The following is a 25022-nucleotide window of genomic DNA, read 5'->3' as shown; positions in this document are numbered from 1 at the left end:
GATATTTGTGGCACATCGTGTCACACAAGCGAAGCAAGTCGGTTCAAGCCAAGACACTTTGCGTTGACACACTTGCGGTTATGTCCAATCTGGATCCGCCACAAACGTCTTGAACTTACCTCCTGAAAATGGACTACTTTTAAATTGGATTGGAGAAAATTGAACCAATTGGGATCATTCACACTCAAAAAATGATCCTGATTAATGAATTTTTATCCAAATCGAAGCTCAATCCAGATTGGTTTTTTTTAGTGTGAACAGGGTCGTACAAGTCTCATCTCTCTTAACTCTACCAGGTGCCCTAATTAGAATTAGACCACCTGGTCCACATTAGAAAAAAAAATGTTGAATCAGAAGAGACCTATAGTGTGTATATAGTGTGATTTGTGTGTATACGGGTAAGGGCTAGAGAATGAAATTATTTTTAATAAATTCTCTTTCGAATTTAAAGCTACAGAGGTCCACATATTGGCCATATTTCCTGGTAACACATCCCGTGTGTGGCCTCAGGGTCTGTCCCCATGTGAGGAGAGTCGACTATTTATAGCAGGCTGCAACCGGCTGGGAAGAAACATGAGCTGTTTTAGTCAATGCCTGTCTGCATGGGGGTAAACTGTTAGAACAACTGTGCAATACTACTGCAGACTGTACACGGCCGACACACTGTTGCCCATAAGTGTACATCTAGTACATCAGCATGTGTTCATGTTTTAGAAGACTTCTCGAGTCTTAGAATAATAAGTGTCCTTCAGCGCTATCTGTTCGAGTCATCTGAAGCAGCAAACACACTCGACCAGGATGGGAGAGAGCACGGTCAGACAGTGGAGCAGTTATGACGTGCAGGCATGGCTACTGAGTCTCAATATACCATGGTAAGTGTACAATGATCATGTAAATACATTTAAAATTTGTTCTGGGTAGTTGGCCTGGTTTCCATCCTATTCTACCTCCAGACTGAGTGTTCTTCTCAAGGAAAACTACGAGGAGGCACAAAATTAACCTTGACCTTTGTCTTTCCAAGTCCTACCCACATACCAAATATCAGGATCACAATCCATCTACAGCTTCTTGAACTACATGTATGCTGAGCCAGGTCAAAATATTTTGAAACATGCACAGAAACATACACGGAGACACGCAAAAATTACCTCAACAAGCTCAATATAGCTGAGTGTTTGTTTTGTTGTTGTAAGTTGCTAATAATTGTTCCTGTCCATTTTGCAGTGATGCCCCCTTGTTGCAGGCCGTAGATGGCAAGTTCTTGTACCAGCTCCACTCCCTTCGAGCTGAGGTAGGCCCTTGCATACTAATGGTTGCTTCTGTCCCCAGACATACTTGTACATCATATAAAATGTAAGACAGACAGATACTGAAACAGTCTGTGGAATTGATTTTCTGAGGAACTGTAAGTTGGTTCATTTTGGTCAAATTTTTAGTCTGCTTCCTGCATATGTTTTTAATTAACTAATAAGATGTTACAAAATAAGGAGATGTACTAATTGTAAAATATATAGACGTGTTTTCATTCATATTATTTTCTTATGCATTGAGACATCAACAGCCTCTAGGTTACATTGATATTTAATGATTATTTAGAACACAATAAAAATATATGTTCAATGTATGTCAGTGCACACAGTCCTGTAGCATTTGAAATCTTGTCCCATTCTGGTACCTGTACCTATACATTACTGTGTCACCAACATGCCTCCATCTTCTCTTTTAGGCACCAGAATTCTTTTATCAATGTCTTCGGAGAGACCTTGGCTTTGTAGACCTACGAGACCTTCTGAACTTTGCAGGCGCACTGAAGAGTCTCCTGGCACAGGATTCTGCCTCTGCGCATGCCCCAAGAGATGTGACCATAGACACTGATCAAAGGACATCTTCTCCTGAGGTGGATACACCTGTACCATCCAGCAAAGAAGCCAAAATGACTGCAGCTGTGACAGAGGAGAATTTAGCTTCTGAGCAAGAATCTGGGACTGGTAAAGCCTCTATACAGGACACCCCTGGTGCTAAGGAAGAGATAATTCCTCCGGAGCAGATGACTACTCCGGAGCAGAGTGTTCCCCCTCCCCTTACAACACAAGAGGAAGGCCTAGGTGCTAGAGCAGAATCACCTGCACTGACAGCTGCTTTACAGGGCCTCCCACCTGTTACAGCAGGTGCCTCGGCTTCACCTGTACCAGAGGTGTCGTCTGCAGAATTTGCTGCCATCCTGAAAAGGGAGCTGGCGGTCGCGCTGGAGCGTACGTCCCGAGGCTCCCCCTCCCCCCCACCTACACGCCAACAGGACGAGTCAAAAGACAAGGGAAAAGATGGAAAACACTGAGAAGACGTTATCCACCTGTAAATCACTATATTCGCGGTAGCAAAATTTCGTGGTCTGTGAAAAATGGACATGTTCACAGAACTATGTGTTTGCAGTGGCGGCAGGTACAGAAGAAAGAAAGTCGGCAAATTGTTTTGGTAATGATTAATTCGCCGTACACAATTGACCACGAAAACCCTGGATACAAAAGTGCCACAAATTAAAGTGATTTACAGTATCCACGTCAAGGATACAACGGGCAAATCTGCTGTTGCTTTTTCGTGAAACCCCCTTACGCACCCACACACAAGACCGACACAAGCTGGACCACGGGCATTAGTTTTCTTCAGTGTTTTTACCCCGCTTATATCAGAAACCAATTATTTACTATCGTGTCCAAAATGCACCCTTACTTTCCCACTATTTCCTACCATGAGAAAACAATTTTACTACTATGATAATCAAAGAAACCACACATTATAGAAGTGGGTAAATTAAATTTGTCTTCCACTGCCTCAAAAGAAGTCAATTTGAAAGCAACCCAACAAAACTAGTGGAATGTAGAATAATGTTAGACGTAGTCTCTTATATCATTGTATTTTTTTTCATACATGTACATGTTGTTTGTACCTGCAATTAGCCCTGCATAGGGCATGTATTTGCAATAAACTTTTAAACTATATACAGTATAAATACCGATGGGCCAGGCCTACATGTATATCTGCCAGCTAAACTTTGTGAACTGAACCTTGGCTTGAGTAGTGCACATGTACATGTCTCCCAGACATTACATGTAAGTCTGATCATCAGGACTGGTACACACAAAACACCTGTGACTGAAGCACCAGCCGACCTGGACTCAAGCTATATTCTATTTTTGTCAATCGGAGCTCCTGGAGAAGACATGAGCTGACTACTAATAAATGGGAATGAAAATGTTTCCAACAGCAAGTCTACCTTACTTAGCCTGTGTTAAGTGCTGAAGAAAAATAGATCTGGATAATCTACACAGATATTATACGACTCATTTTCTCTGATCAGCTTTGTGTTTTCCCTGCTCAGATCTCCGGGTTTTGCTATAGATAAAGGCATGAAGCAAAAAGAATAAAATGCTCACTACTTTGTAAAGATTTTATTACAGAATTGCAAGGGTACAACACGAAGAACCAAAAACTGTAACAGTAGAATCTCTGACTCACTTTAAATGAATTAATAACTAACAAGTAACACTTTGTAATTCTCACTGTCAATAACAAAAGAAGTACGCTGTCAAAAGTAGTATGATTGTATTGAATGTTTACTTAGTACAGTTGTTAAGCCAGTTTCTGAACTTCTATACTGTCAGCAATTTCCTTCTAATAATGTGGCCATAGGATGGTTACTTCATATAAAGCACATGTAGTTCAGTTGACGGCATATGCAATTACATAGATCTGACTGGAAATCTGACTGTTAATAACTAATACATCACCATAGCCTCTGAGCCAGGGAGGTAACTCTCTAGCAGGAAAATAGTCTCATCCAGTTGAAGTTCACTCTGTTCTAATCTGAAAACCAACAAAAACAAAATGTATAATTATGCAGGTTAGTGCAGGTAAAATTGGAGCTGTGAACTTTTTTTTTTTATTTATTTCTGATGTCTGCCTGCACCCTATGCAACCTACACTGGTCCATGTACTAGATTTAAATGTTCATGATTTTTAACTGCTGCATTGACTGTTGCTGTACTATGAAATAAAAAAGAAATAATGGCAAAGGTTTCTGAAGGTTTTATTGTGATCCAAATTGCTTCCTAAACTCTGAGTGGTGCAGGTAAAATTTGTCTGGCGCTGGTAATTTTCAATGTGCTTTTGTGGATAGGCAGAAAATGAAAGGATTTTGAGTCTGTATGTAGAGTATCATTCTTTTCCATCCACAGCTTTTTTTTCGCTAATATATGCTGTCCAAAAACCCAACTTCTTAGGTACTGTAAATTTTGTCATGGCACTTTTATATTTCTGGTTTTTGCAGTCACTTTTTGTACTGCAAACTTATCATTACCTTGAACAGATAATTTGCCAACTTATTTTGGCTACACCTGCATGCTACCACCACAAACATAAATTTCCGTGAACATGGCCATTTCTCTCAAACCGCGACCTTTTGCTACCGTGAACATGACGTGATTTACAGTAATTAAGTTTGACTTACTTGTTGATGTCGTGTTTGAGCTTGTTGAGTTGTTGTCTCTCGGGAGGTGTGATCATCTCCTCTACTTCAGACATCTGTGTGGTGTCGGCGCCCGAGCTCTGTAGGGACGCAGCGATGGCGTCCACTCGCTGGGACTTCTCTAGTAGCCTCCTGGGGAAAAAATTACTGCATGCATCAGCACTTATCTACTCCAGTATATACTGTAAATCACAATTGTTTCATGGTACTTTTGTATTCGCAGTTTTTGCGGTCACTTCTGTACCGCGAACTTACCATTACCGTGGACAAATAATCCGCCAACGTTATTTTTGCTGCACCTGCTGCCATCGCAAACATTATAATTCTGTGAACATGTCCATTTTTCCCAGACTACAAAATTTAGCTACTGCAAACATAAGTGATTTACTGAGCATTCAACTTTTTCCAATTTTTGAAAATATACAAACAATCATATATTTAACAAAAATCCTTACATCCCAGATATCCTTTAAAAACATTGTAAGGAACTGAAATAACTTTTTTTACGCCACCTTACACCCTGACGTACTGTAAATTCAATTCAGTTTGCGGGACATTCAAAAGTTTCAAGGCAAGGTGAAGATGAAGAATTTTCAGTGTACTTTGCAGTAATGTTGGAATAGCAGTGTAATAATGCAATACAAGACAGCACATATTGGTGGTGTGGACTCTCACTGTAAAGACTGTGAATATAGAGCCACGAGAATATTCCCAAGTTGAACATTCCTGTGCAAACATGTACAATGTCATGTACTATGTTAAACCTTCTCCCGGTACAACATCAGACTCTGAGCAAATGCTGAATGTCTTTCAATGCCAGAGCGAAAACCTACTAGTAGACATATATCCCTTAAGAGATAGAGTTGTAAATAAAGACTACCCAGTACCCACACTTCAAACCAAATGGTCTAATCAAGCTGCCTTTGATACTTGGCTGAGTCTTTTCATTCCCTTCTACATTGATTTTCCGTACCTGTTCTCTGTGTTCTCGTGCTCTCTGCGGCTGATGAGGTTCCCCATTGCCTGTGGACAAAAGCCCAGATAGGACCATTAGGAGGTGTATATATGTAACCCTCCCTTGGGCCTAGGAAAAAAATGTTGTGTTTCCTGTTTCAGTCCTGAAAAAATTAGGGTCAGTAGGTAGAGATTTTTTTTTCCTCTTTTTTTTATTAGACTTCGGCAATCCCTAGTTGATCTGACTTATGAAAAACAGTTAATCAAAGTAAAACTTGCATGAGCACACTGCTATTTTGAATTCAATGTCAATGTTGGAAAACCGATTGTGCAACATTTCATCACTGACTCAGGTTTCATATCAGGGAGCTAGAAATGGCTGATCAGCTTGAAACATTTATGTCCCTTGCAGGGGTCTACCTGAAAAAAAAGGCGAAGGTCGGCAGTTTTTTCTAGGGGCAGTCGGGGAAACAGGAAACACAACATTTTTTCCCTAGGCCTTGCCTGGGAGTCTGGGATACTGATGGTACATCCATTCCTTCGAAATTAACCATTCAACTTCGAGCAAAGTTATGGGGATGGAATTCGGTGACACAGCAAGTACCCTTTTTATGACAGTCTGTGGTGATGGGTTTTCGGGGACTATAAAACACTCTACTTCCAGACAAAGGCTGGGAGGAGCAGTATTTTACTTAACCTGCTACCGGTATACAGTCCTGACTAGATAGCACAACTACCCATCAAGACAGAATGGCATTGGAATGACTAAACAGGAATGATTAATCCAGGTTTATCAAAAATTTTGATATTATTGTTTCTTCATGCCAATTTATCACATGTCAACATCCTCTATTTGTATGTAAATACGATGTAAATGTCAAGCTGTGTAAGGGGAAAAAGGGTAACGGTACATATAGACATGTAGCCTTTTTTCCGCCAAATATAAGGGCAGAGGGTTTTTAAATCACTTTGCCTTGGGCATGGTACCACAAGGCAGAATCAGGCTCCTATCTCTCTCCTTCCAACATCTTTTATTTCCCCAACCATTTACACCTACACCTACATCTATGGGGATGAGGAAAGTGCATTTCCCAAGGACATGACCCGGGGATCAAACCCATGACCCCTCGATCCACTCACTGCAAACTAACTTACTGTATGACAACCTGACAGTTGTGTGCCACTTCTGTAAGCAAAGCTGCACTCTATCCAGCAAAATTTTTCATCAACTTGATATAAATAGAACCTGTAGTGCCAGCGAGATGTTTTTTTTTAAAACTCAACTGATACTTTTGATGCCAGATACAGTGTATAAACAGTGCTAAATAAAATGAAATAAATAAAAATTAATGGAAAAAATAAGACAAAAGGGACCTATTATACATTAAACTTTGACTACATGTAGCAGCAAGAGACTGTGTACTTAACCAACTCAAGAATTTCAATGACATATGAAAAATGATCCAAAAAAAGAAAACGGACACTGCATATATCAGCCAATGTTCCTGTGCCTTTGGTAAAGTTCAGCGGTTTGTGCTGCAGCATTTAGAATGACCTCTGCTGAACCACAGTGTCTGGAATACACAGTCTTAAAAGGGGAAGCACACATGTGTCAGTACCCCAGGTCACAGTATGATGGAAGGTGCGGCCATGACATTATCATCACTGATAGATGACACTTGTCACGACTGATACATGAGAAAGTCAGAGCTTTAGTCACGGATATGAGACAGAATAAGGTTAGGCTTTGGATGTGGGAGGAAGCAATCATATACAAGTACTATTTCCAGCAAGAAAAGTGGCCATCGTTTATACTCCAACCCCAAACTGTCACATGCTCGAGTTGTGCCAAATGAGTTGGATATAGGGAAGTCGGTGCTGTTTTGTAGACACAGCAATATTGTGTGCTATTACTGTACGTGCAGTCAAGGTCAATATGTCTTGATGATCACAGGCAATAATGTTTGGACACGGTGTGTACACACACGTTGCATAAGAATCTATGTACTGCAAGAAACAATGCAGTCTATTGGTACAACTTTGCCAAGATTGTTTCATGTACAGTGGTACTTAACATGTCAACTCAGACATAACGGAATTAAATGTACCATATATATATTTTAGGCAAAGAGGCTAATGTTTTAGATAAAAAGGGTTATTGCTGATGTGTACAAAACATGTTGCAGTAGCCTTTTTCAAGTCTAACAACTATGGCTCACACGAATGTTTCATAATGGAAGGTTTGTCTAAGTTCATTAGAAAATCTGTACTACTTAGGTGTATGAAGTAGGGGAACATTGAGTTGTATCAGACATTTATTGTTACAATAGATCTCCATGTTATCTGTTATCTCTTGAAGTGTACATACCTTGTAACACCTGTCCAGGAGCATCCTGCTCACCTGGTGGATATTAATGCCAAACAGGTAGAACGTCCGGGAGGGTGCGTGGTCTGGAGTTTTGGGGATTTCCTGTATGAGAAAAGAAATATTCAACATTAAACACATATTGGTACATGCAGCATCTGTCATTCCGTCAGACAAATTTTTGCTGCTTGTGACGGATAAACATTTTGCCTAGTCTATCATCTTTTAGGGACAAAAATTTACATGATTGTCATTAAAGTAAGCTTAGTCTACCAGCAAAATCTGCCCCTCAAAATCCAGTAGAGAGGTCAAGACCCCCTAAGATCATTACACCTCTGGCCGTCATGCCTAATCTATCAGCCATGTGATTAATGTACTCTATGACTTGTTCCTGCTACTCTAAAACTGTCACATTAACAAGAAAAACAGTCTTCTCACCAATGTCTTGAACACCTTGATATCTTAAGTGGCCATAACTCAGTATAGCCGGTATATCCACCCTTTGGCGTAATACACCAGCTTCGCAGGCACGCGGGGTGGCGGCAGCTGGCTGTATTACACTGAACAGCCTGTTACACTCAGTCTTTGCAAATCTACTGATGCTGCACTAGTAGATGTTCCTAAATTCACTATTTTGTAAGATGATGGTGTCAGGGTACCTGCCAGAATTACAACTATAGTTAACATAAGAAGAAAATGTCTTTTGCACTTGACATTAGACATTTGACTGACTAGTACACAGACTAACGACTGCACTGGACAATCTACTTACTTGTACCACGGTACATTATATGCTGACTTTTTCAATCTCACGATCTCCCTCAAGCCTGTCTCCTATATTGTCGTTGGGACTCTCCTGACTTAGCACACTTTGCTATTTATGGAAAAACCCATTACAGGAAGCCTATATTTACAAGGGTTGGCCTGTGTCAGACCTACTAGCAACAAATCAGCCGCACATCTGAAGACTGCTGACGTCAATGGTATTGATCCTGGATAAGCTCCAATAACAAGGTTTTAATAATACCCGTACCTGGAGAATTACATTATAGGTTTATCTATCACGACAAGGATTTGTGCGACATCCACTCTTGACGGATGGATAGTTATTGCATTGCACTTAGATAATATAAGACGTGTATTGGCTGTCCAGCTGTTTTTTCTGCCGATATTCAGTTGATAAAGGTAATCATTGACAATTTTCCCAATTCAGATCCATACTGTAAAATCACAAAGGAACAAAGTGTGTTTATATGACATCAATAATTATTTATTTCCTAAGTTTCCTGGACATGTTGGTGACAGGACATCATGAAACATAGGGCGCATCAAATCTGTGATCTGAAAGATCAACATGACAACAGCCTCAGGTTTCAATGGCCATTAGCATGATTTTAACCCATCTATCTGGTAGACATAATATGTATGTATGTATCTATCTATCTACATGTATCTTTCTATCTATTACAGTCTATTCTTGTTTTCAATGCTGTCCAAAAGTAGTTTTGAAATTTCTCAATTTTCCCCATGAAAATCTAAACCTGGACCATCTCCTGCATGCACAGTACACATCAGTGGACTGTGGTTAGTAATCTTGCCCCTGGACCAACAGGTTGGGGGTTCGAATCCGAACTGCTGTCGCTCAACCGACATGTACATGTACGCCAGAAAGGGTCACGTTCAGTAAGAAAGGATGTTAACCTACGGTCCACTCTTCATTGTGCTAAGTTGAGAATTTCCCGTATCCTGTATCATTGCCTTTCTTGTGACAACCAGCGGAAGAGTAGTTCTTCAGCAAGCTTAACTGGTCTGAGATCACATCCATCGTATTTTCAAAGAGTGTGACTATCAAAGATTGGAACTTGCTGCCACCAAGTACATGTACAGTTGGGGCATGATCACGAGAACGCTTTAAACAAATCCTGCAAATAAATGTACAAAGGTTGGGTGTAACAGGCCGTTCGGTGTAATGTAGCCAGCTGCCGCCGTGCCGCGTGCCTGTGAAGCTGGTGTGTTATGCCAAAGGGCGGTTATACCGCCTATACTGATACAGATCCCAACATTGTCCTTACCTGCATGGTAACAAAGTTCTCTGAGAATAACTTGTACAGCAGTTCTTTGGCTTCCTTGGCTGGAATCATGGCCATATCCTCCACCTGGAACATAGATTACAAACATTAGACTGGAAAAAAAACTTTATCCTACTATTTACTAAAAGCCTGAGGGTCAGCCTTTCAGCTTTCGTCCACTCCCCAAAATTTGCTACTGGCCCCAAGATTTGCTACCGGTCAAAAAATTGTGAGGAGCAGACAAAAGCTAAAAAGGCTGCCACACAGGCTAATTTATTACAACTTTAGTGCTTAAGTATACTTTGCAGGATGTAAGGCCACATCAAATTAATTTATTGGTTGTTGGAGTTTTGCATGAAAGGAAATGAAATGAGCTGGCGGACAAAATTATATACATGTAGTCTCCAAATTTTAACAGAATATGTGTTCAGCACCACGGACAGGCATGTTTATTTGTGTGGAAAGTACAAAATAGTACCAGGGACAGGGCTACTATTTTGGCAGAAAGTAATTAGCAATAATAGGGACAGGACTGATATGTGTGTGGAAAATTCAGTACCAGGGACAGGGCTGTTATTTGTGTGGAAAGTGTTCAGCACCAGGGACAGGGCTGTTATTTGTGTGGAAAGTGTTCAGCACGAGGGATAGGACTGTTATTTGTGTGGAAAGTGTTCAGCACCAGGGACAGGGCTGTAATTTGTGTGGAAAGTGTTCAGCACCAGGGATAGGACTGTTATTTGTGTGGAAAGTGTTCAGAACCAAGGACAGGGCTGTTATTTGTGTGGAAAGTGTTCAGCACCAGGGATAGGACTGTTATTTGTGTGGAAAGTGTTCAGCACCAAGGACAGGGCTGTTATTTATGTAGAAAGTGTTCAGCACCAAGGACAGGGCTGTTATTTGTGTGGAAAGTGTTCAGCACCAGGGACAGGACTGTTATTTGTGTGGAAAGTGTTCAGCACCAAGGACAGGGCTGTTATTTGTGTGGAAAGTATTCAGGGACAGGGCTGTTATTTGTGTGGAAAGTATTCAGTAACACAGACATTACTAGTTATTTATATACAGTGTAGTTTGAATTTTTTCAAAAAATACTGTAGAACAAAAAGTTGAAGACATAACTCATATTTGCCTTTGTCATGATCTCATGATTTTGGTCCAAATATTACAAGATTTACAGTAATATTTCATCAAATTAATGTTAAGGCGGCTATCTCATCCTGCCAGATACACCTTTTGGGACTCGGGATCAACTTGTCATAAAAATAAATGCGTTAACATAACTTCTAAAGGTTAGGTGCAGCTTGAGGACAAGGGTTGGCTTTGCTCATCAATGAAACCATGCCTTATCTTCACAAGACAGCTAGGAACATCACGCACGGCACCTCACTGACTTCTTCCTGGAATCTGAATGAAAAGGACTGATATGAGGGAATTTTTTTTGTCACACTTGACTTTTACCGGTGTCGGGTTGACTAACTGCGGAACCAAATATAGCGTGTGTGAAACCGTCACGACTGGCACCTGATTGACTCTTTCCTGGAAGTTTAATGAAAAGGGCTGATTTTGTTATTTCCCACTGGGGAATTCCTTGTTACACTTGACTTTTACTGGTGTCAGTGTACTTAGTGGGGAACCAAATATAGTGACTGTGACGCGGTACATGTCATGGCACCTGATTGACTCTTTCCCGGGACCTGAATGAGAAAGATTTTCTTCCCTCCCATGGAATTTCTTGTTATACTTGACTTTTACTGGTGTCAGTAACTTAATGAGGAACCAAAATATGTAGAATCAAACATCATGTATTAAAACGTCATGTAGTATCTGTGGCTTGTGTGAGACTGCCTTTCTGGTACATCATGCAGACTTGCAATGGTGCATAGCTATATTTCACTCCGTACGTATGGTATGGATGAAATATATTGTTTTCTGTCATGTTTCCTCTCCTGAGATTTCGTCAATTGGATTCAATTTCTTCATTTTTCAAGCAAATGACCTGAAGTTACCACAGTGCCTACAGACTTGAGCCTTGCCTAGACTGATAAAATTGCACAACTTTCAGCTCTTCCACTGAGTGAGTCAACTAGACACTAGGCTTGATGATATGACAAGCAACAGTCACAAATTCACAGTGACTCCCATCTAGTTGCAACTGATAGACTTTCATGTTTTTAAAACCGGTTCTCATAAGACGTTTATGTCCACAAACTCTGTAGAAATGGTAGTTTATGGCCCATTCAGTGAATGTTTGCATAACACAGACTAAGCCTAGCTCTACTCTCTTGATATAATTTTGTATCTGCCTTGGACATTTCACATGATAGTACATGACAGTGTTGTACATTTTGTACATGTCCATATCGACTTGCATGAATTCTAGTTCACAGTAGTTACAACTTCAGAATCTACACCTTGACCACCATAAAGAGCCAGGCTGTGCTCTACTCTCCAAAAACAGCATATTTTGAAGCATGTGCCAGTGTACGATAAGACTGCAGCAGACTACTGGCATTAGGACCCTTACTTTAAATAACCTATCTACCAGATCCTTTGTGAAAGCCAGTCTGTCTGTTCCACATTAGGCCATGTTGATTTGATTATATGGATGACATCCTCCAGGAACCCCAAAATTGATGCGCGCGTGCGAATAAAAAAAAGTTTTGCCAAAAAAAAAAGTTGTTTTCATTATGAAATCTACGTGGTCATGAGGGTTGAACAAATGGGACAGAATATGGTTTGGCGAATAATCTAGTCTTCAAGTTCATTTCTTTACAATTTCGTCTTTTTTCGTTTGATTTTGGCATTCTATGACATTGGTATGATTTTTATTTATTTTTTTTGTAACTTATGGTATATTTTTGCTCATTTTGCAACTGTTTTGTATGATTTACAGTATGATTGAAAACGTTTTTTTTTTTGGAAACGGCCGAAAATTCATGCGCGCGCGGATGTCATCCATATAATCAAATCAACATGGCCTTATATATGTACAGGTCAAGCTCACGGTATTACAGCGACTCTAGAAACTCGTGCCTGCTCAACAGTAATCCAGTCATAAAAGTGCTTCTTTCTCTGAAAGGATACATGGACAACAATACAGTATTATTACTGTTTCATGTTACCTTATTACCAATCTTAGAAGTCTTCATTGACAATGATGGACAACCAAGGTGACAACCAAGGTATTAATCTATAACCCCTTTCCACTGACTCCACTGAGGTGACAAACGATTGAGTAACCCTTGAGCAACTAAAAATTTCATTAGTTCCAATGAATTTCAGTGAAGGGTAATTTGTCAAGTCATCATGAATCAAAATCAATTTATATCTGCCTCAGTTTAGCCGCCCTTTGGCATAACACACCAGCTTCGCAGGCATGCGGCGCGGCGGCAGCTAGCTATATTATACACCGAACAACCTGTTACACCCAATCTTTGCACATTTATTGGCAGGAGATGTTTGAAGCCTTCTAGTGATGATGCTCCAACTGTGCTTGGTGGCAACGAGTTCCACGCTACGATAGTTCTTGGAAAGTACAATGTACGAGTTTTTGAACACCTCAATTCTTGGTTGATAACTCTGATATTTGAAGGCATGACTGTTTCTTATTCTTTTCTGGGCTGGTATTAGATACTTAGTGGTTGGTACGTCCACCAGTTTATAAACTTATTTTGGTCACTTGAATGGTCTCCATCCAGGTCCCAAGTTCTCACATCACGAAACCTTGTCTTTTATCTCAAAATCAATACTGGTAGCTGAACATGATATAATATATAATATGGGCCAAACAAAAGTGAAGCATCACTTTGTAACCTAGTAAGTAAGTATAGGAGATCCATCAACTGTATGAGACTAATGATGTACTGATAACCTAAATCCTGACATTAATCTTGTTGACTACATGGATCAACTTCTTTCAGCTGCCACCCAGATTGTAGATTAAGGTCATATACTCAGTAATGAATCATTCAAGTGTTCCTCTGCCATATAATGTGAAACGTGAAATGTTTAGGATGGTCTTCATTTCCTCCACAGCAAATTTAAGTACTAGAAAGGTAACATTTGCGAAAGCAAACAAATGCATAATGTTTACCTTCACATGTTCTAGCTTACCAAACTACTGCTCTGTGTACTACTCAAACACATTCATAATATAGAGTACATTGTGAGCAGCCCCTCCAGCTCTGTCCTGGTACAAAATGTAACTTAACACCACATGGTGTCTGCTACAGCACCAGTTACCATGGTAAGAGACATCTGGTCCAGGTCATTGACTTTTATTTGTTTGGAGAAGAAGAAGAGGAAGAAACTGAGCAAAAACAAGTATGTTTTCATTCTGTGAAGGTACAATATAAACATAACTAGTCAGGAATTGTTGTTTCCCTTGACATATCAGCGAAACCGACGAATTTGAATCAAGAAAGTGTTTTCAATCTGTCTCTTTTAAGGTTCAGCATTGAGGTCACACAGGTCAAGTAAGGTGAATCGAAACTTAAGTTAATGCTATTGACAAATCACTTCCTATTTACAAATGTACATGTAGATTACTTCAAGTCTACCTACTTTCACAAATTGCTAGTGTATAGTTACATTAAATTTTGTATTAATTATTGGGTAATGTTGTATGAACATCATGTCATCAACTGTAATGTGGACCTCATCTTGATTGCTACATGACGTATGTATACTTGGCAGGAATGCATAATACGGTAAATCGAGTCAGGATTGCAAAGAATTAATCCTAGAAACTTGACTTACTACAAATTTGTTTCCTACAAGTATATATCACAGCATATTGCAGTAGCTCTGTGATTTTATAACTGCTGTCTAATTTTGCATCTTTCATTCCTTCAGTATAATCAAATACTGGATACGACTGAGTAATGTACTCACAATGTGTTCTAATTTGGTTCAATCCAGCAAAATTTGTATCTTATGCCGTTGCATCTGGCTTGCAATATACTGCGTAAATTATGATGATGATACCCATGCAGTTGACGCTATAACGCACCTGTTACAGCTGACATGCAGGGACCTCAGGTGCAACAACTTATAGGCCCGGTCAATACCTAATTAGGTCAGGTTACATATATCTGCCAAAATGACTTGAAATGAAGGATCAAAGCTATAAAATGTAGAACACTGTTGTACATCATCTTTTACTGTAACAGGGTCAATTCTATTCTTATTTTGTATTACCGGTTGAGAAAAATGTATCTCATACAACTTGCTTGATTTTACTTTTAAATAAATTAATACTTTTGCCTGCATGAAGTTTAACTGTTTTTAGGGAATGCTTGAGTTCTATTATTGTAAGGGAAATTATAACTTAAACATCATTCATAAAAAATGGCTTCTGTACCTTCATGCATAATTAGTGGCTACCAATTTGAAACCTCTCATGCATGGGTCTATTACTTCAAAATCAATACATTATCTTCAGCTTTTATTTCTTTTTGATTGACATCTTTTTGTTGCAAAGCTGTATTCAAAGAACCCTCTCCTGTAAATGGACGGAGCAGGTAATAAAACTAGGAAGGCTGTTCCGTTTAATACTCTCTGAGGGGCAGTACATTTATGACCCCTTTCCATCTTTCACTTTATTTACTGTCTGTATGAGGATGCAATTTATATAGTATAGTGTGCAATTCAAAGTTCAACATTGTACTAGGAGCATGCAATTTATTATGATTCTTGCTTTCTGTCTTTACATCTACATGTATACTAAAAAAAACTTAATATTCTTGCTATCTTTGCTACTATCTACAGATAGACAATATATATATTGTCTCTGATAGGAACTTAATCACTAAAGGTTTATAGTGTGTCACATGTAACAGGTAGTAGACATTTTTAACAACTAACCTGCACTGCATACTGGGGAAGCTACGTGTACATGTAACATATACAAATACCTACCTGTACTTTAGGAAATGGGTGTGTAATGGGACCATAAAAGAATATTAAAAAAGAAAAAATGGGTGACTGCAAGTGTTCGTAATAATCATAAAGGCTGTCTGGGACGATTTATGGAGAGAGAGAGACCTTACATTACCCATGATGCCGTGCGTACTAACCTGTTTCTGCTCCAAGTGACGTTTCATCAGCAACAGGCGGAATATTCGTGAACACTTGGATCCGAATCTGCACAAACAAAAAAGGTGGTTTCATGGCAAATGTCAACTGACATTTTCTTTTCTTCAACCAAAGTATTTGGAACAAGATACTTACAATGAATATAACATTTCATTTTTTACCAAATTACGTAAATTTGTTTTAACTAAAAAATTTATTATGCACCTCAATTTCTCAAAAAAGCAACAACTCAAAATACACAGACATGAATTCTTTTTATTCTAATTTCTGGTCTTGTCCACTAGCTAGCATGATGATGCCCTACAACTTGACTTAAAAAGATTTAGCTGACCATGGGCTTACAGCAAACACAAATACTCTTACCTCTCTTGCACAACAGATTCAATACTGGCCTTGCAAAGGGTCTGCAGTGCTTTTTGCATATCTGACACTTCAGTTAAGGTTGTCCACTGGGAATATCTTTCCCTTCTCTACATACGTGTAATTACTATAAATAATATGTATACTACTTGGACAATGCTAACTCTTTAAATCTTCCCAAACCTGTTGGCATGTTTTCTTTTCATTAATAAAAGATTTGGTGTGTGTGAGTAAACCTGTTTCATATCAGCCCAATGTATGTAGTGCATTACACCAAATGTTGTCAATATGCCTAACTGGTTGATCACTAACAAGTCTGTAGCAGTGTTACGCCTAACTAGACAAGGCTCACCATTGCTACAGGTACAATGTATTCACCTCTGCTGCTTTTGGGTTGAGCAAATACTAATCAGCAGCTGGCTATGATACTTCATGTAAAATGACTCATCAAAACCCTGTTTATATTAGATTTGTTTGAAGCTGTGTAAAAATGAAAGCTCTAGTATACTGTAAATGATATTTTTTCATGTTAATTTGATATTGTTGCGGGTTTTTGCCTTCACTTCTGTACCACAAATTTATCATTATTGCATAACAGATAATTCGCCGACTTTCTTTCTTCTGCACCTGCCACCACCGCAAATGTTAAGTTCTGCAAGCATGTCCATTTTTCTCAGAAATTTTGCTACCATGAATATAAAGTGATTTACAGTACTCAGAAGACACCTGAGCATCCATGATCTACAGTAAAGGATACTGAGGATGTACATTCCTCCTCCACTCTCTCCTGCTTTGTTCACAATCTCAGTCTGAAATGAAGACAAAAATGAACCCATCATAGTCAGTGTCATCTATCAAAGTATAGCCATGACCTATGGGACATATACAAAGAGAGATGCTGTAAACAGTCTCACTCACTGTAACAGTTGTAAACATTGATTATATTATGTTATATTCTAAAACAGCATCTTTTTTCAATCTGCTGGTCTTGATTTTATTCATAATCATTAAATTAATCATCTTATTGGAATGTGTTAGTTTGCATTGCTTAATCAGTATTCCAGAATTTCCACCTTTAGGCCACACCAATTTAATTTGTTGGTTCTCGGATTTGCCTCTTGGTTTTTTTCTGATTTGCAAAAAAGAAAAAAAATTGATTCTGGTCCTGAATCAACTGAAAAATGCTCATATTTTGCCCGTGTTGATGCACGAATGTGTATTTTTGCCGTTGCTGCTTTCGCGGTCAATGTAATATCGCAGACGCACCCCTACAATTACGAGGCGAATTGGAATGGTCCAGAAAAACGCGTTGTTTGGAATAGCAGTGGGGTTCAAAAAAGTTCATGCAGATACGGGGTGGTTTTTATAAGTGGTTCCAGATGTTTTTGCCCATGGTTAAGAGATGCCAAGTTTTTTGGAAGATGTTCGCAGCCAAAACGCATTCTTCCGTACGTCGCATTTCTGTGTAATTTCGCATGTGGTGTTGCATTATGTCCGGGATGATGCACGTCTTTTTATTTTTACCGTAGCTGTTTTGATATTGGAGTAAATGCTTATTTTCGAAACATCCCCATTTCTTTGAAATGGTTTCGTCCGTTTATGCAACTGTTACTGCGCTAATGCCGACCAGTCGCGCTGTCCTGATACACCACGAATGTGCGAGTGTTCCCTGTAGACAGTCCCGGGAGTCATTTTTTTGCACATTCCAGGAGCCAAACCAAAATACGTTCATGAACCGAGTCCAAAAAACCGAAACGTGAAAATCGGATGATCGGACCTGATGTACATTTCTCTTTCTATAGATTGTACACACAATACACACATCTTTAGATAATCTGGCCATGGCAGGTTTTAAAAAAAGTAACCCTGAATCATACTAGATTAGCGTAAATGCATGTTAATGCGTTCAAAACAAGAAAAAAATTGTTTCCGGGTATTAATCTCTTGAATCACGGCGCTGAATATTGACGCAAAAATATTTCGGGCATCGCGCGCCCTTCCCGCGTCACGTGTAGGCATCTCGCATCTCTGATTGGTTGTTGCGTCTTAAGATGACTGAGCCGACGCGCGTTTAAACAATTTTTCTTTGTTCGATTTATCACACTTCACAGAGAATTGTCGCCAATGGCTACTTCTTTTTGTTGCAATATATAATACTTCACGGAGAATTGTTACCTATGGCTTCTTGTTTTTATTTTTTTTCGCCCTGTCGCTTCATATTTTTTCTGAAAAAATCCGAGAACCAACAAATTAAATTGGTGTGGCCTTAAGGCATAACAAACCACTTGTTACGTACAAGCTGTGTAAACCTACATGTATGTGTAGGTTTGATCCACTCATACCAGGAAGAACCCCTATTAGTATGAATAATAATATCTAATGGCCAACATGTTTTTATGAAGTGGCAAAGATGAAGGTGATGATTTCTTTTTACGGTACATGCTTCCCAATCATGGCTTAGAGATAATATCTAACATTACAGCAACACAGATACCACATGACTGTAAATGATGCAAATTGCTCATCATACCCACATCTTATGGTCATAAGATTAAAGTACAACAAAACCAGTCATTTTATGCAAAGACATACTGTCTCATACTGTTTCATACTGCTTGATGTATAGCACATGAAAACCACAATCATGGCAATATGGGGATGAGACTCCCATATCTGAGACATCCAGTCTCCAGCTTTACAACAAAGATGGCCAGACCATGCAATAAGATCTAGATGTCTGGCAGACACCTAAAATGTGCAAGTAACTGATTATGGGTTCCGTTCAGCTCTGAAGATTATCATTGTTTTTGTGAAGTAAGGGTTTCTAGCTCAAAGGGCAGACATCTAAATAAGCAATCGCAAAGTGTATGATAGAAATTGCTGGTACTGTTGATTTTATTTTCGATACCGTAGAATGATCATGGCCTTGTTTTATCATCCTTTGATTTATTTCATCGTCCATCAGAAAAGTCCATACCTGTTAAAAAAGTAAAATTGTAAATGATCCAATTTATATACTTTCCCATACACCAATCGGTTCACCCCTTTTTGTATCCCACCACATCTATAAGGCTGCGTATTACATACATTACATATATCAACACAATAATGAAATCACCTTGTCTTCAGCTAGTAGAGTCAGGTATTCCCCAAGAGTGGATCTGCTCAAGTCCAGCTCTGAAGGCAAGTTTTGGAAGATCTGGAAAAAAATAAATAAATGCACCACACAATCATGTAATATTAAGATATCATAACAATAGCTAAAGTTGCCAGTAGCCTGCTTGTCTAAAATCATACTACATGTACATGTACTTTTGGTTGTGTACAGTAGTACCTATTATTTCTTGGGGTTGCAAGTATTTTTTTTTGTTGGTACAAGTGAGGTGAGACATATTGCTTTTCCAAGTAGATTTACTATTATCATTATTGATATTATAATTGTACGAGTAGAATGTGGCTTTGCTATACAACAATGTTGCTCATGTTTATAGCCACTAGCATACCAGTAGTAGCCTGGGTACCATCCCCAGTAGTATATTCGCAAACTCTATAACTGGGTCTGGACTTGCACACATATGTAGCGTCTGGAGTCTAAATATTCGTTCAGATTTTGAACGAGCGCGCTGATTGGTCCTACTCGTCTAAGCCCTTTTTTGGGTGTGTACATATTAGGTAAGGGCTGTTCGGATGTCCGAACGGCGACGTTAGCGTCCGTTCGAACGTCCGAACGCCTTATCATCAACATGTCCGACGGCGAACCGAACGCTACAGCGCACATGATATAGCCGTAGTCAGTCTTTCCGCGATAAATCATCAACATGGCTGACGCACAAGCCGCTCAGCTCACGGAGGTTGATGTTGACCTCGCAATCACGTCCGTTTTGGACGATTTAGACGGAATATCGTCGCTCAAAAATGAGCAAAAAGATGCATTGAATAATTTCGTTCGTGATGTTTTGGGCGTCCTACCGGTAAAAAAAAGAACGCGCCGAGAAAAGGAACACTCGCACGAAGATCTGTGTTTACAAAACAACAAACATCACTTGAATAATGCAGGCGCGACATTGGCCGTCGCCTCTGGGGCTTAGCCAATCAAATGAAGCCCCGCTGCTCGGGCTAGCTCATTACGTGACGTCATGACCAATCGTTTTATATGTGTGCAAGTCCAGACCCAGTTATAGAGTTTGCGAATATACTACTGGGGATGGTACCCAGGCTATACCAGTAGATGCTGCTACAGTAAACATTATTTTCTAGCATTGAGTATGTGTTAACTTAGTAATACAATAGTACAGACAGGGTGTTTGTGCACTGTGCACATCCTTAGCAAATAAAGGAAGAAATTGAATTTACTGGAGCAAACCATGCCTAGTATCCTTCCATTAAATGAATAGGTTATCATACTAGGTAAGATAAAATGTAGCTGATAGGTAATTTTGGTCTGTGATAGAATTCACTACGATAATCATGATAGAGACCAAGCCTGATACAAACCTCATGAGAAGACATGGGCTGTGTAGTTGGCGCTAAGGGTACTGTTGTCTTTTCACTGATGCGCAGCATTGTCCGCACTATTTCACACGCATACTGAAATAAAGTGCACAAGAATATCTTTATCAATTTATTAGGCCTTGGGAAAAAATGTTGTGTGTCCTATTTCTCGACCGATCCTAGAAAAAACTACCAACCCTAGCCGTTTTGAAACAGCAAACACAACATTTTTTTCCTAGGCCTTAGCTGACTCAAGCCCTGCATAAAGATTTAATTTCAGAACAAAGATGCCCTGAACCTACAAGTGTGACTTCTTTGGAGAGCAGGAATGCTACATTTCCTACAGTGGATGAAGAAAGAATGACTGGTTGAGGAGAGAACCTTACCCTGTCCATCTTACTGTTGACAGCAGACAGGACAGCCTGGTCTCGGAAAAACTGGTGAAATCTGGTGAAGTTCACGTGCCAGTAAACACCTTTGTCTGGAGCATCCTGGGATAGCAACACAATGAAATATTACAGTAAGTCTTCAATGATGTTTCTTACCTAAAATAATTATTTTTGTCCATGAAAAATCACTGACTGAGACTGTCATTCGACAGCTTTTTATCCAATGATAATACATCAATCTTTTCATCCAATGACATGCCTCAATTTTTTCATCCAATGACATGTCTCAATCTTTTCATCCAATGACAAGCCTCAATCTTTTCATCTAATGACATGAATCAATCTTTATATTTCATCCAATGACATACTTCATTCTTTTCATCCGACAAAGGAGATGTACTGCGAGGTCTCTTGGCAACCTTGTCCCCTTCTTCCCCATCTTCTCTTTTCCTTTTGCCACTAGAGGACACACTGGGGTTGACTTTACTGTAGTCTGCAAAGTAGAGAAAAACATTCAAAGCCCTGAAGTGGACTGTAAGATCCTTACTGAAGGCATGTAACGTTTTAAGATATGGAGACATCTGTACAGTAGTTACTTTGCAATATATAGGATAAGGGCAAGGATATCATGCTTTTAATGCCCAACTTGCTGGTTACTTATGATAATGAACTTTGAGATGATGTTACCAAAATTGAATGTACAAAATGTAAGTAACCTCGTGACTAAAAAGGACAAATTATCTTGATCAGCAGGTACACAATATTTTACAAAACAGCTCTGTACTTGTAAAAGTGGATCTGCTAAAACTTCATTTTAAGTTCATGGCACTAAATAATAAATTCTGCCAAAGAGTGAAAAATCAAGCAACACATTGCAAGTTCAGTTCAGTTCATCCTTGCAAGACAAAGTAGATTTAAAAGCAATATAATGAGTTTTCAACAAGAGCTTACCACAAAAAACACAAAAGAAAACCATTGCAATAATTCTATCTTTTATTATTATATTATATTAATAGTATAATTCATTTCTACAAGAAAGCTTACCAACATCCATGGCAGGTGGGATAAGGAACATCTCCTTCTCCTTGACCTGCAGTTCTGTCTCTGCGTCTGTCTTGTCCCCGCTGTCTGACGGAGGAGCCGCCACTCGCTGCAGGAAGTGTGTCTTCACCAGGTCAACAAACGTCTTTCTCACCTGGAACTCATCAACCGACTGGCCTTCTGTAGTAAGAGAAAATGAAGTAGGGTAAAGGGACCTCAGATCAGACTAAAGTGAAGCACAATGATTTAGGCCACACTGATTTTATTTTATGGATGACATGCAAGCACGGATTGATTTTTACCTGTTCTAAAAAAAAACGAGGCTCTGGCCTGGGTGCCATCCTCTGTAGTCCATGGTCGCTTAAGCGACAATAGGGAGCCAGCTTTACTTACGGAGGATGGCACCCAGGCTGCCAAAGCTCCACGAAACTCAAGAACTCAGTACAGTGCCAACTCATGAGTACTGCAAGGAAAGGCTAGACTTGGTAGTTTTTTCTAGGGTCAGTTGGGAAACAAGAAATACAACATTTTTTTCCTAGGCCTTACATACAAATTGAAGTACAGTCATGTATATGGCTTGACCTTCCAAAGCCTGTGTGATGCGTTCAGACACCCTCCTGCAAACCTGACTCATCATCATCTGCCCATGACTCAGCAGTTCTTCCACAAGGAACTCTCCTACATCTCCATACAGGGTCTTGGCACAGTATATATATCTGTCCATAGAAAAAACAAACAACAGTATATCTGTAAATAATTCCATAAGGTTGGTAATTGATTGTAATGAATATTTAAGTTCTTTTATTTACAACCATTCGTTTTACTGGAACAGGTGTGTTGGGTTCTTTTACACACAGAGATTTGAACTATTAATTAACTTTAGGTTCCTGTCAACTGATATACACAGTTATTAAATACACAATTATTATTTGAGCTAGTGATTTCTGGTCAGATATATGTGGTGACTGATAGTACACTAAATGCCAGTCTTACCTGGATACTGACAGTACACTGAAGGACAGTCTTACCTGGATACTGACAGTACACTGAAGGACAGTCTTACCTGGATACTGACAGTACACTGAAGGACAGTCTTACCTGGGTACTGACAGTACACTGAAGGACAGTCTTACCTGGATACTGACAGTACACTGAAGGACAGTCTTACCTGGATACTGATAGTACACTAAATGCCAGTCTTACCTGGATACTGACAGTACACTGAAGGACAGTCTTACCTGGATACTGACAGTACACTGAAGGCCAGTCTTACCTGGATACTGACAGTACACTAGAAGGACAGTCTTACCTGGATACTGACAGTACACTGAAGGACAGTCTTACCTGGATACTGACAGTACACTGAAGGACAGTCTTACCTGGATACTGACAGTACACTGAAGGACAGTCTTACCTGGATACTGACAGTACACTGAAGGACAGTCTTACCTGGATACTGACAGTACACTGAAGGACAGTCTTACCTGAGTACTGACAGTACACTGAAGGACAGTCTTACCTGGATACTGACAGTACACTGAAGGACAGTCTTACCTGGATACTGACAGTACACTGAAGGACAGTCTTACCTGGATACTGACAGTACACTGAAGGACAGTCTTACCTGAGTACTGACAGTACACTGAAGGACAGTCTTACCTGGATACTGACAGTACACTGAAGGACAGTCTTACAATGTACCTGAGTACTGACAGTACACTAGTAAATGCCAGTCTTACCTGGGTACTGACAGTACTAGTAAATGCCAGTCTTACCTGGGGTACCGTGTGATGTGTAGCACCTTGTTGATGTGAATGGTGTACTCCAGTAGACCCCGCCTATTTCTCTCAAAGTCCATCATGTTATGCTGGATCAACACACACAGGGCTTTCTTCACCTGAAACAAAAATGCCAATATGATATTTACTGTGATGTCATGTTCTTTTGTACTTGTAACCTTCAGCACACTTAAGTAGCCATTTTAGATAGCAATTCTACAGGGTTAGGCAGTAGAAAGAAGGTTATGAAAAGTAACATCTCCAAGCAGACAATAACGTTAGAAAAATATATAAGTGCAGAACTTTTCATAATTTCATTGTAAACCTAAATATCCAATGTCAGTAAATGTGCCTGTTGATAAGATTATATGCCCAGACTTAGTATTTAAAAAAATCAACCATACCCTCACTAGTGTACTGTAGACTTGAACATTTCAAAAACTATGTAAACTTTAAGATACATGTACTTTCACTTCACTTTCACTTACGTCTTTACTTTATACATGCTACACTTTCACTATGCTGACTTAACGCCTTGTGGTAGATTTATTTAGTCTTCTATAATAATAATTACCGCATACCAACATCGCTCTAATTAGCAGAACCAATGATATTATATATCATTTCATTGGCAGAAGATTCCATTACTGATTGCATTTCAGACTGCAAAAACACGCCCCCCCCCCCTCCCCACACGCATAGTCCTCTGTATCTTAATGTATTCTCATCTCTTTCTACCTCATTCATTCCCAGTTTGGTGCCATCTGCGATATCCTTGAGTGGAAATGATCCTTTAGCAGCCAAGAAAGTGCCGACATTCTCCACAATCTCCCCGTATTGATGCTGCAAAAGCAGACCGCCCAGCCTGACCTGGGTTTGAGCCATGCTGTTTAGCCTCAGCACAGACTCACATAAACACAACGCCTCCGCCTGCTGAAAAATAGTTTCCAAAATATAGGG

At 39.5% G+C, this 25022-nt stretch overlaps 2 protein-coding genes across 2 annotated transcripts; one reads left to right on the top strand and one right to left on the bottom strand.

The window, feature by feature from the left end:
* The first annotated feature begins 410 nt into the window (after positions 1-410).
* Positions 411-2848, top strand: LOC109469542. Its single transcript, XM_019768073.1, has 3 exons — positions 411-872; positions 1225-1291; positions 1727-2848. Exons 1-3 carry the CDS (start codon positions 799-801, stop codon positions 2333-2335), a joined length of 750 nt encoding a protein of 249 aa, XP_019623632.1. The 5' UTR covers positions 411-798; the 3' UTR covers positions 2336-2848.
* A 343-nt stretch (positions 2849-3191) lies between these two features.
* On the bottom strand, positions 3192-24992 carry LOC109469547 (DNA-directed RNA polymerase III subunit RPC3-like). The gene is made up of 16 exons (XM_019768080.1): positions 24801-24992; positions 24060-24181; positions 22867-23000; positions 22288-22464; positions 21612-21736; positions 21241-21345; positions 20858-20950; positions 19482-19562; positions 17121-17172; positions 16367-16427; positions 15985-16051; positions 9914-9997; positions 7845-7946; positions 5496-5545; positions 4505-4654; positions 3192-3861 (listed from the first exon to the last, which is right to left on the bottom strand). The coding sequence occupies exons 1-16, from the start codon at positions 24945-24947 to the stop codon at positions 3774-3776; spliced, it is 1638 nt and encodes a 545-aa protein (XP_019623639.1). The 5' UTR covers positions 24948-24992; the 3' UTR covers positions 3192-3773.
* Positions 24993-25022: the final 30 nt, after the last annotated feature.

This window comes from Branchiostoma belcheri, unplaced genomic scaffold (genome assembly GCF_001625305.1).
Source record: "Branchiostoma belcheri isolate BF01 breed outbred unplaced genomic scaffold, Haploidv18h27 scaffold207, whole genome shotgun sequence".
Taxonomy (NCBI): domain Eukaryota; kingdom Metazoa; phylum Chordata; class Leptocardii; order Amphioxiformes; family Branchiostomatidae; genus Branchiostoma; species Branchiostoma belcheri.
The sequence above is the reverse complement of the archived record's forward strand: the minus strand, read 5'-3'. Positions and strand labels throughout refer to the sequence as shown.

Coding starts and splice junctions, on each gene's coding strand:
- LOC109469542 (XM_019768073.1), top strand. CDS start 799: ATGGGAGAGAGCACGGTCAGACAGTGGAGCAGTTATGACGTGCAGGCA. Junction 873..1,224: donor CTGAGTCTCAATATACCATG/GTAAGTGTACAA, acceptor TCCATTTTGCAG/TGATGCCCCCTTGTTGCAGG. Junction 1,292..1,726: donor TCCACTCCCTTCGAGCTGAG/GTAGGCCCTTGC, acceptor CTTCTCTTTTAG/GCACCAGAATTCTTTTATCA.
- LOC109469547 (XM_019768080.1), bottom strand. CDS start 24,947: ATGGCTCAAACCCAGGTCAGGCTGGGCGGTCTGCTTTTGCAGCATCAA. Junction 23,001..24,059: donor CACATCACACGGTACCCCAG/GTAAGACTGGCA, acceptor TTCTATGGACAG/ATATATATACTGTGCCAAGA. Junction 21,346..21,611: donor TGTCGGATGAAAAGAATGAA/GTATGTCATTGG, acceptor TTGCTATCCCAG/GATGCTCCAGACAAAGGTGT.